General features: G+C 40.6%; 1 protein-coding gene across 1 annotated transcript; it reads right to left on the reverse strand.

The window, feature by feature from the left end:
- Positions 1-878: 878 nt before the first annotated feature.
- Positions 879-9,706, reverse strand: LOC120930529 (olfactory receptor 5I1-like; the record flags this gene model as incomplete). The annotated part of the gene is made up of 2 exons (XM_040341707.1): positions 8,792-9,706; positions 879-890 (listed from the first exon to the last, which is right to left on the reverse strand). Coding segments are annotated over exons 1-2 (927 nt in total), but the record flags the coding sequence as incomplete, so codon positions are not given.
- Positions 9,707-13,008: the final 3,302 nt, after the last annotated feature.

Raw genomic sequence — 13,008 nt, forward strand, 5'->3', positions numbered from 1 at the left:
ATCCACTTTGCACTACAAGTGCAAAGTGCAGTCACTGTAAATCTGAGGGGTAGATCTGAAATGAGGGGAAGCTCTGCTGATTTTATCATCCAATCATGTGTAAGCCAGTGTTAATTTTGGCAGCAAATTTCGATTTAGTTTTAGTCTTATGCCGCGTACTAGGGTTGTCCAGATACCGATACCAGTATCAGTATACTTGTACTCCCGCAAATGCCCCCGATGCCTCATCCGATACTCGCCACCCCCCCGACCGCCGCAACGAATGCCGTCGTCGCATAACGCAACAACGCCACCGCATGGTTAAACAGCGTGCGGGGAATATCACAGCTTTCATTTGAATAGCCGTAGTGTTTGCCGCCGCGTATAGACACTCCCCCTTGCTCGGGATTGGATGGATCTGTCCAATCCCGAGCAAGGGGGAGTGTCTATACGCGGCGCAACGGGGAACACTACAGCTATTCAAATGAAAGCTGTGATGTTCCCCGCACGCTGTTTAACCATGCAGCGGCATCTAGGTATGGGGGGACATGGCTGGATATATGGGGGACATGGCTGGATTTATGGGGGACATGGCTGGATTTATGGGGGACATGGCTGGATATAGTTGTTTTCAGCATTTCCAAAAAACAAAGTTTTTACAACTTCATCATTAAAAACGACATTGCCCACACACCATCGTTTTTAAAAAATGATGAACAAAGCGCGGTGACGTCCAACACGTACAACAGCACTCTAAAGGGGAAGTTCTATTCGCCTTTGGGCTGCTTTTAGCTGATTCCTTGTTAGTAAAAGACGATTCGCGCTTTTCTGTCTGTTACAGCGTGATGAATGTGCTTACTCCATTATGAACGGTAGTTTTACCAGAACGAGCGCTCCCGTCTCATAACTTGCTTCTGAGCATGCGCGGGTTTAAAACGTCATTTTAGCCCACACACGATCATTTTTTACTACCTGAAAAACAAAATTTTTTAAAACGACATTAAAAAATGCAGCATGTTCAAATTTTTTTCTTGTCGTTTTTCAGAAGCCGAAAAATTATGTGTAGCCCACACACGATCATTTTAAATGACGTTTTTAAAAACGTTGTTTTTTTCATGCCGAAAAATTATCGTGTGTACGCGCAATAAGTCTTAGGACTGAAATGGCATTTTAGTCCCCTTTTAGTCTTCTGTAATTGTTTTGGTTTTAGTCGTATTTAGTCGACTAAATCTCCAGTATGTTTTAGTCGACTAAAATGTCCAGTATGTTTTAGTCGTCTAAAATCTAATAGGTGTATTTAAATTGTAAAAGTAAAAAATTGCTGTTTTTTATTTTCCTTGCATGTTCCCTTCGGATCTACAGCGACTGCACTCCCAAGTGCAAGTTCAGTGCAATTTCAAGTGCACTTTGCACTTGTAGTTTGCACTTGTAGTGCAAAGTGGATTTGCCTTCAGTAAATAACCCCCAGTATATCCGGTATTGCAGAAAGCGCATACTTGTAGTGATGTTGCTTTATGCAAAAAAAAATATATATATATCTCCTGAGACCCAGACTGTATGAAGAATATGTTTTTTAAAAAATCCACAGGCAGCAAGTAGTCACAGAAGTAGTTTAATTCAGCTTAATACATATATACACACTGATCAGCAATATGGTTATGACCACTGACAGGTAAAGTGAATAACATTGATGATCTCCTTACAAAGGCATCTGAAAGTGGGTGGGATATATTCAGCAGCAATTAAAAATGTTACCACTAAAGTTGATGTGTTGAAGGCAGAAAAAAATTGAAAGGGTTTGAGTAAAGAAAAAAGCCGTCACTTTGCAGAAATAAAATAGCCGCTGGCACTAACAGGTGAATAGGCCAAACCTTTATGAAAAAACTAAACTAATCTCTTGGCGCAAGAAAATATGATGGTGAACAGCCACATATTTGCATGCAATAGAGCTGTTCCAAGAGCTCCCGACATTGTTACCATTGTTACGGAAAGCTCCTGATCTCTGCCTGTGATCGGAAGCTTTCCGATCATGGCGGTCACATAACCATAAGCCCCATTTGGCTTCCCAGCATCCTTAGCCCATAAAGGATCAGGAGGCGCCGGCTCCAAGGGGTTAAAAAGTGCAGCACTTGGGGAAAAAAAGTATGATACAGTGCCCAAATGTACACATGAAATAAACCAATGTCTATAAAAATAGTCCATAAATAATTATATTACTTTGTCACTTATGTATCACTTTTGTAGCTAACTCACAGATGCTCTCCCTCCTCACACGTGGTGTCTGTGTGAGGAGGGAGAGCCGGCAATGAGAGATGATCTCATATGTTTACATTTGAGATCATCTCTCATTGGCCATGACGATCGCGCTGTAAATAGCCGCTGTGATTGGCTATTTACCATGATCTGTGATTGGCTGTGTCCAAGGGACACGACCAGCACAGAAGTTCCCCGATGCGCGTTCAGGAGCACGTGCGGGGAACGAGGAAAGGGGCGGCTGTAAAAAGACGGCGTCCCAGAGATTTAGAACCACCCTGCGGCCGTATATAGTCGTGCGGCCGTCGGGAAGTGGTTAATATACCCAAGACACCTGACAGTTGTGGAGACGCAAAATAGGAGTGGTTATCCTGGGAATGAACCAAAGGCATCTATTGAATGTGATCTGGTGAGTGGCCATTCTTAACGTTGATGGGAATATCACGGAAGTGGTGAAATCATGTTGTGTTTTAACACTCCACAGGAGGAGCATCGATCGCTTATGAGCACTTGGTTGCCACATTGGGACTTTAAAGGGAAGAGGATTCATTTAGAAATCCTCTATTTTAATTTTTATATATACATTTTTTTTATATATATACATTTTTTTTATATATATATTTTTTTTGTCACTAAAAAAATTGTTTGTTTTTGTGGTAAGGAAATTTTTGAACCTGGAATGCACGTTTTTCCTTAAGTTCACTATCTAATACGTGTATGGTACGCGTATGTATGTGTTTTTACACTGTTCTGAGAAGAATATTTGCATACGAGCACTTGGTACACATTTATACACATACACATATATGTTTGGTGGATTGCCAATTAGGGGTGATATATATATATAGGGGTTAATAATTGTAATTATTGCACAGGATTAGGTGGATGCAGGTCAACCACCAGGGTAGCGCAATCATTTTGGGCGAGACACCATAGAGTGTCTTGCACTTTTTTTTTTTTTATTGCAGCAAACCAACTAATATAGAACAATTTTGTCTTCCCATTTGCGCCAGCAACACCCGTCCCAAATAAGCGTATATTGATTGGTTTGCGAAAAAGTTATTGGGTCTACAAAATAGGGGATAGTTTTATGGCATTTTTATTATTATTATTTTTTTGTACCTGTACGCCCATTTGCCCACTGCTGCCATTCTGCCGACGTATATCGGCGTGCAGCGGTCGGCAAGTGGTTAAAGCAGCAGGTAATGCTGGTCAGAAAGGGGTCAACTGAATATTAAATCATATTTCATATTCCCATCACACACATTCCTGGATCCGCTCCTGGGTTTGGGTGCTTGTAGCAACAACCAGCTGGATACTGGTACACGTAACAGTAGAAATATTTGCCAGCACACCATGGAACGACTTAAATAGCATCCAAACAGATGTTTTATTGCATGATCACAACACAAAGAAAGTGCAATGTTTCGAAGCCACGTAGGGCCCCTTCATCAGGAATGTCGACAATAAAACATCCGTTTGGACGCTATTTAAGTTGTTCCATGGTGTGCTGGCAAATATTTCAACTGAATATTAACTGCTTGCCGACCAGCTGCCGCAGTTATACGGCGGCAGGTCGGCTCCCCTGCGCGAGAGCCCGTAGCTATATGTCGGCTCTCGCGTAGGCCACTAGGGGCCGCTCGCTCCCGACTCCCGTGCACGTGCCCGACACACGCGAACGCTCGTTACAGAGCGAGGACCAGGAGCTGTGTGTGTAAACACACAGCTCTCGGTCCTGTCAGGGAGAGAAATGCTGGTCTTCTGTTCATACAATGTATGAACAGAAGATCAGTAATTTCCCCATGTCAGTCCACCCCCCCTACAGTTAGAACACACCCAGGGAACATACTTAACCCCTCCCCCCCCTAGTGTTAACCCCTTCACTGCCAGTGGCATTTTTATAGTAATCCAATGCATTTATATAGCACTGATCGCTATAAAAATCCCAATGGTTCCAAAAATGTTTCAGAAGTGTCCGCCATAATGTTGCAGTACCGAAAAAAAATCGCTGATCGCCGCCATTACTAGTAAAAAAAAAAACATTAATAAAAATGCCATAAAAATACCCCCTATATTGTAAACGCTATAACTTTTGCGCAAACCAGTCAATAAACGCTTATTGCGATTTTTTTTAATGAAAAATATGTAGAAGAATACGTACCGGCCTAAACTGAGAAAAAAAAAAATTTTTATATATATTTCTGGGGGATATTTGTTTTAGCAAAAAGTAAAAAATATTATTTTTTTTCAAAATTGTCGCTCTATTTTTATTTATAGCGCAAAAACTAAAAACCACAGAGGTGATCAAATACGACCAAAAGAAAGCTCTATTTGTAGGGAAAAAAGGATGCCAATTTTGTTTGGGAGCCACGTCGCACGACCGCGCAATTGTCAGTTAAAGCGACGCAGTGCCGAATCGCAAAAAGTGCTCCGGTCTTTGACCAGCAATATGGTCCGGGGGTTAAGTGGTTAAACACAACTGTCAATCAATTCATGATGATCTCAGAAATGTCTCCAATTGATGTCAAACTGATGACATCAACACAAGCCCATGGACCACCAACACAGACTCTAAGGCCCCGTACACACGACCGAGTTTCTCGGCAGAATTCAGCCAGAAACTCGATCGGAGCTGGATTCTGCCGAGAAACCCGGTCGTGTGTACACTTTCGGCCGAGGAAGCCGACGAGGAACTCGTCGAGCCAAATAGAGAACATGTTCTCTATTTCCTCGTTAGTCAATGGGGAAACTTGGCTCGCCGAGATCTTTGGCGGCTTCACAAGGAACTCGACGAGCAAAACGATGTGTTTTGCTCGTCGAGTTTCTCGGACGTGTGTACGGGGCCTCAAAATGTACTGTGTAAAGCTCCAAACCTGACCAGTGCTGTGTCTTATGGGAAGAAGAGAAGGAAGTCCTAAGCATCTGGCAGGTTTTAGTACAACGAAAGGATTGTAAGTATTAGCAGTGTGTGTGTGTTTGGGTTTGCTCCATGAATTTTACTTATTTAAGAGCTGGTTCACACCAGTCACAGCCCAGTGCATTTTTAATCTATATCAAAAACACATGCTCTGTGTTTACCATGTATTCCAATGGCTCTAAGTCATACCAATGCAGTGCATTTCTGTGCAATGAACAAAATAAAGTAGAATCTGATGCATTTTTTCTGTATGGAATGCATCTGAAACATGGCAAAACCAGAATGCATGTACATACACTAGAAATGCACTGGAATGCACCTTTCCTATATTGAAATTAAGAAAAAATGCACTGGAACACATCAAAAGTACATGTAAATGGACATGCAGAAACCCATCTGGAACGCAGAAATTGTGGTGTGAACTAAATGTATTTGGAATCCAAATAGCAAAACTTTACTGGCATCAAAATAAATCATTCAATAAATTAATCAATAAAATTTGAATAAGAATCTTGCTTTTGAGGCAGGAAAACAAACAAAACTACATTACCACACTGCCATCTAGTGATAAATCATGGACAATGCTGTTGAACTGCAAAGGTAAAAGGATGAGAGGTATGTCTCAGTAGAAGGCCTATTTTCCTTATTTTTTTTTATATAAAGTGAATTGGCCATTGCTCCTTTTAACTGCAGTGAAGTGTGACAGTTTACATATATTGAAGCTAAATAATATTAATAATGATAATAATAATAATATGTATAGATTTTTAAGCATATTTTTAGATTTCAGTTGTTATATTTTAGGTGTTTATTAGAAAAGGTGGTTGAATGTAATTGGTTGGCAAAGGTAACACAGACGTTACTGTACAATTTATACACAAAGTGCTTTTTACTGATGCCAACATTCAGGGCTGTTTTCTGCAGAATGGTTCTCATGGGCCTGTACGCAGGACAGCAGAGTTATTTTAAATCAAATTTCTGTCTCCATTAAAAATATACAAAACTTTCAAATGCTCATATTTTATTGTCAAACAATTACACAATACTTTGCTCCAGAATCATATTTCTTGCTCATACATCACGGGACACAGAGCCTTAATTACTTAATGGAATCTGTCCGTTTAGTTGTTTCCACCCTTCAGGGTCCATTAACCCCCCTGGCGGTATTCCCGAGTCTGGCTCCGGGTGGAATTTCAGAACCAAAAGCGGTAACCCAGAGCCAGACTCGGGATCGCCTCGCAGCATCCACAGGCAGAGTTTACTTACCTTGTCCCTGGATCCTGCGATGCCTCTCCGCTGTGTGAGCGAGCCGTGTCCTCACTCGATTCACACAGTGCCTGTGTGCCGCCGAGCTCCGTTCCCTGCGATGTTACGACGCACGGGGGCGGAGATCAGCGCCAAATTCAAAAAAGTAAATAAACACAATACATACAGTATACTGTAATCGTATAGATTACAGTACTGTATGAAAAAAATACACACCCCCCCTTGTCCCTAGTGGTCTTTCCAGTGCCCTACATGTACTTTTATATAATAAAAACTGTTCTTTCTGCCTGAAAACTGTAGATTGTCCATAGCAACCAAAAGTGTCCCTTTATGTCAAAAGTGGTTTTAGAGCAGCTAGAAAACAGCGATAATAAATTATAATCACTTGCAGAATTGAGCGATAGCGATTTGTGGGGAAATTCGTCATCAAACAATAAAAGTAATGACAGCGACAATTCTGCAACTGAGCAAATTTCAGTGTTTTTGATTTGATTACATTATTAAATAATTTTTATTATAATTATATTATTATTTATTCTATTATAATTTATGATTTTGTTTTTCAAACTTTATCATACCCGAGATGTCTACTAGACTCTGGTTTGGACAGATTTAATTGAGTTATTCCTAGGAATTGCAGGCCTACAATGTAAAACGCCAAATTTCCATGCAAAATAATGGTACCGCTTTCAGCACCTAAAATCTGAAATAATCATACCGCCAGGGAGGTTAAGTAATTAAGGCTCTGTGTCCCGTGATGTATTCCCAAGAAAAGGATTTTACAGGTAAGCTGTATTAAAAAATCCTGTTTTTTATTTGTTAAATGAAAGAAAAGTTTTTTTTTGGGACTTTAAATGAAGCAGGAACCAAAAGGGTAACTGCCTCCATCCCTATCATTGATTAAAAAAGAAGAGCGAGTAGTGGGACTTTATATGAAGCACACAGCAGCAAAAAGAATGTCAAGTGACTGGGAAATAATGTTTATTTTTTACTGTATTATCTCATATAGAACATTTTGGGCATATAACATTTGATAATTTTCAACATAAATTACATAGTAATCTGCAATCCATTCTATTTATAATACATGAATGTCTACTGGATTGCGGATTACTATGTAATTTATGTTGAAAATTATCAAATGTTTTTTAGAGGTTATATGCCCAAAATGTTCTGAGATTATACAGTATAAATAAACATTATTTCCCAGTCACTTGACTTTCTTTTTGCTGCTGTGTGCTTCATATAAAGTCCCACCACTCGCTCTTCTTTTTTTAATCAGAATCATATTTTTAGAACCTTTAAAAAACAAACAAAAAACATCAGATTAAAAATGCCCACTATTATGTACAAATCAAAGGACAGTATTTTCATTTTACTCACAAGCACTGCACTAAATTATGAAAGGCGCACATTTGCGGATGTGGGAGCAATTTAAGAGTGTGTGACAGCAGTTCTGCGATAGAGACCTTTGCTGACAGTTTCCAGAAGCTTTATGAACGTTGCCAAAAGTGTGTTGTGAAGGATGGCGATTATTTTGAAGGCCAATAAAGTTCATTTGCTTGTATCTTTTGTTTTGTTTGTTTTCTGATACCATTCACCAAACTTTTTAGACACACCTCGTATGTTTGTACATTACTTTTAATCAGATCGCTTTTCGGAGGCATTTTACAGGCACTGAGGAGGCGATCTATCTCCTTACCACCTGTTTTAACCCCTAAATGCAGCACCAGCATGCCGCAACAGCGTGCAATGCTGCTGCATGACCCCATTCATCTGAATGGGTCTTGTTTGGTGGGGGTGGGTAGTGCTTGCTGAACATGACCGGTAATATAATTCTTGATGCAACCACAAAGCAAAGCATTGTAGCTGCAGCATGTGTGCAATCCTGGCAGCTACCTCTGCAGCTAAACGGGAAGCAATTTGGGGTTGGAAAAACACAACTCAACCCAGTGGTTTTACCATCCCCCACACTCACGTGTCAATGAGCCCTTAGACTGGGGGTGCCTTGAAACTAAAAATATTTTTTAAAAGGTACCGTGACTTAAAAAAGGTTGAGAAGATTTGATTTGGCCCAGGTTCACACTGGGCTGCGGGAGTGAAGCCGAGCTGAACTCGCTCGATTTCAGTCCCGATTTCAGCTGCGATTACAGAGACATCTGTGCAGGTTTCTGCACAGATGTCAATGTAAATCGCGAGCCGAAATTGCAAAAAGTAGTACAGAAACGACTTTTTGAAATCGGTGCAGCGCCGCACATGCGGCGTTGCACCGATAAGGACGGTGCCATTGCCAGCATATTCTGCTGATTTGACACGCGATTTGACATGTCAAAGCGCATCAGTGTGAACCAGGGCTAAGATAATTTTGCCACTTACTTTTTTGATAGCTTTTAGTACCTCTTTGTTCCTTAAGCTGTACACAAGAGGGTTAAGCATAGGAACAAAAGCAATATACAGCAGAGATATGACCTTATCTTGTTCCATTGAGTCCTCAGACTGAGGTTTCATATATAAAATAAGAACCGTGAAGCAAAATATTATAACAACAGTGATATGTGAGGAGCAGCTGGAGAAGGTCTTCAGTCTACCAAGTGTTGTGTGGATCTTCATGATGGTAGATATAATATACCCATAGGATGTTAAAATCAGAGTAAAGGACAGCATACCCCAGAGGACCCCTTCAGATGATATTATGGTCTCGAGGCTTGTAGTATCACTACAGGAGAGCTGCAGCATGGCTTTAAGATCACAGAAGAAGTGATTAACTACGTGGGAACTACAGAAATCCAGCTTAGACACTAGAATAGACCACATTAGTGCGTTCAGGGCCCCCAAGAGCCAGGAGGTAACAATCAGTAGAATGCAGGTCCTCCTGTTCATGATGATAAAATAATGCAAGGCTTTGCAGATAGCCACATAGCGATCATATGCCATGGCAGTCAGGAGGAGAAAATTGGTATCAATACAAAGGGCAAATACTGACATCTGGATAAAACATCCAAGGAAGGATATAATGGTGTCTCCAGATAATGTAATGCTCAGCAGCTTAGGCAGGATGGAAGAGACATACATAATATCTAGCACAGACAAGTTACACAGGAAAAAGTACATAGGCTTCTGTAGTTGGGGCACCAGACCCACCAGTGTAATGATAATGAGGTTGCCAAGGACTGATACAAGATAGATTATTAACACAACAAGGAATACAACAGCCTTTAGCGAAGCATATTCCGTAAATGCCAAGATATAGAAATCTTCCTTAAATGTGTTGTTTTTTAAATTCTCCCCCATTTTACTTCCTGAAATAAAATATATTTTCAATGCAAAATAAACTTGCTCAGTCACTTTTTCCATCTATGCAAAGCAACCTTCTCAGTATACTAAACACATTCTAATAATACGTTTCTTTACTTGTAATACAGTCAAATGGAACAATTATCGGTAGTAGAATTCTCATTATTATTCATTAAAAATCTGAGTGCATATGACTATACAAGTGAAGACTGTACAAAAAGAAGACATTTGGCCTTGGTTTAGCATATCATATTTTGTGAAAAAAAAAAAAAAACCTGCAGACCTTTTGCACCAGTTTGACCAAAGCACACCTTCAACTGACATAAATGTTAATCAAGCCCTAGTGGCCTAATGGATAAGGAACTGTCCTCCTAAGCCAGGGATTGTGGGTTTGAGTCCCATCTGGGGTACTTGATAAATTGCTTGTCTCTTTAAAGTGTTATGCTGCGAACACACGATCGGAATTTCCGATGAAAAAAGTCCATCAGACTTTTTTCATCGGAAATTCCGATCGTGTGTGGGCCCCTTTGGACTTTTTTCCGTCAGTGTTTAGAAATAGAACATGTTTATTTTTTTCCGATGGGGGAAAAAAAAAGATAGGAAATTGTGTGCAACTCCAATGGAGAAAAAACCCATGCATGCTCAGAATCAAGGAATCAAGTCAACGCATGCTCAGAAGCATTGAACTTAATTTTTCTCGGCTCGTCGTAGTGTTTTACGTCACTGCGTTTTGGACGGTCAGAATTTGGTCTGACAGTGTGTATGCAAGACAGCTTGAACGGAATTCCGACAAAAAATGCCATCGGAAATTCCGATCGTGTGTACAGGACATAAGTCCACCTTTTCAGAAAAAATAAAAAGATGAACTAGCACTGAACACCATCCTCACCCCCTGGTCCTCACTGTACTTACCAATCAGCTGTCAGTACCTATCAGGGCCGCCATCAGGGGGGTAGAGGCAGTACACCCTTTTTTTTCCCGTCAGCACCCAAAGCCCCCCCGACCTTAATTGGTGGCGGCAGCCCCCCCCCAATTTGCGGTGCCCCCCATTTCTCAACTTGCGACACCACCCCCTGCTTCTCAATTTGTGGCGGCAGTACCCCCCCTCCGGTTCTCTGCTCCAGGGGGCCCATGCCTGAAGCTGTGTAAGGGGCCCCATAATTCCTGATGGCGGCTCTGGTACCAATGCAGCCAGTCCAGCACTCCGGGGATGTGAAATCCTTGCTTTGGTCCGTTTTTATTCAGGGGATGGATAGCAGAACACTTCAAGCACAAGTTCTAATTAATACTTTTCTAATTTGTAGCAAATATGTGTGGCAAGGCTCTAGCAAGAGTAAAGTTGCAGTGGTGAGTCTACATCAGCCTTTCTCAACCTTTTCAACACAGAGGAACCCTTGAAATAGGGAACCCCTGCTTAAAATATAAAATCTACAACTCATGATACATTAGTGTGATGATCAGTGGGAAGAATGGTCCTTAGACGTGTGGTCATTGGGAACAATTACCTCCTTAGGGATAGGTAAAAATATCAATGGTGTCAGTGGGAACTTATCTGAAGCCCCATACACACTATCAGTTTTCCTGCAGGTTTTTCTCTTCAGGTTTACCAAAACCATCTAATATGAGGTCAAACCTTAAGAGTTTCAATTTGTATGCAATCAGGCAGGCCCTTGCACTACATGGTTTTGGTAAACCTGAAGAGAAAAACCGGCAGGGAAACTGATAGTGTGTATGGGGCTTGAGAGGCAGAAATTGCCCAATGCTGAAGGAACCCCTAGCAACCTCTGGAGGAACCCTGGGGTTCCACAGAAACCTGGTTGAGAATCACTGGTCGACAGCAAGAGCTCTGCAAGTCTACAGAATGAAAATTCAGCCACAGTGACCCCTGTGGTGGGATGACTATTGCACAACATAACTGAACCAGAACTTGCAGCAGACTTGCAGAATGTTTGCAGAGAAAGTTGAGCTAAAGTCACACAATGTGGACTTGCTGCAATTGTGCAACAAACTTGTGAAGTCTGACAAGTCTAGCAGTAGCTTAGCAAGTCATTTTCAAACTTGCAGCTCAATTGCTTGCTATCTGGGTAGGAGTTGGGTAGGGGGTGAAATCAAGGGACGTTGCTTGGAGGTGGGTAAGGGGCAGGGACAAGGGGTGAATCAGAAGGGCTGAATACCTGCAACTATTATCTGAGAAAAAAATCCCTGGACAGTGCTTTAGTGCAGCATTCCACCACACTAATTTATTTTAATAATCTGCTGATACAAGAACATACCAGCTAAAGATTCCGGAAGCTCACTTCTATTTCCCCCCTATACTAGCTCTGTGAGGTGACTTATGTCTGCTGCAGATGCAATGGATTACAGATAAATTAGGGTTTTGCTGAAATGCATATTTAGCTTACTGCTTGCTATTACTTGTTGCTGGAACTTCTCTTTAATGTTGTAATACTAAATTCATTGATGGAGACCATTTGAATAATTAATTTGCAAGTGCAGAGCAGTGTTCATAATTCATTATTCTGCAGATTGAGCCTTAAACTTCAATGCAAGGTGACAGAACTGTGTGGCATGAGGCAATAGCAACAATACTATAATTTTTTTTTAAAGAACTACTACATTTTCCAACTTTCTCAACAATACGAAGATATTGGTTTACATTTGCTAAAACTTTATCTGAGAAATCAAAAGAAACATGATCAATGATACATTATTACAGTTAAAATGTGGTGATTCTTTGAAGCTCCAGCTTCTGTTTGAAAATGATGAAGAAGAATTTATATTTTCCAGATTGCATTGGGAACTGCATTGGGAACTGTTCTTACAAGATAATTTTATATTTTTATGGCTAAGGGATGTGTTATTGGGTCATTGGGGAATTTAAGTTGTGCAAGGTATTGCAGTAATTACAATAACTCCCTATAATTTTTTTTATATGCAAGAATGTATTTTTAAATAGTGTAAATATAAAAAGTGCAAACTGTTGTAATAAGGATAACTACAGTTGGGCTCATAAGTTTGCATACCATGGCAGAATTTATGATTTCTTGGCCATTTTTCAGAGAATATGAATGATAGCACAAAAACTTTTCTTTTACTCATGGTTAGTGTTTGGCTGAAGCCATTTATTATCAATCAACTGTGTTTACTCTTTTTAAATCATAATGGCAATAGAAACTACCCAAATGACCCTGATCAAAAGTTTACATACCCCAGTTCTTAATACTTCGTACTTCTACTTTCTTCTACTCCCCATCCCAGTGTTCACCTCCTCTCCTGAAACACACCCAGCCACATGTCTT

Source organism: Rana temporaria, chromosome 3 (assembly GCF_905171775.1).
Source record: "Rana temporaria chromosome 3, aRanTem1.1, whole genome shotgun sequence".
NCBI lineage: Eukaryota > Metazoa > Chordata > Amphibia > Anura > Ranidae > Rana > Rana temporaria.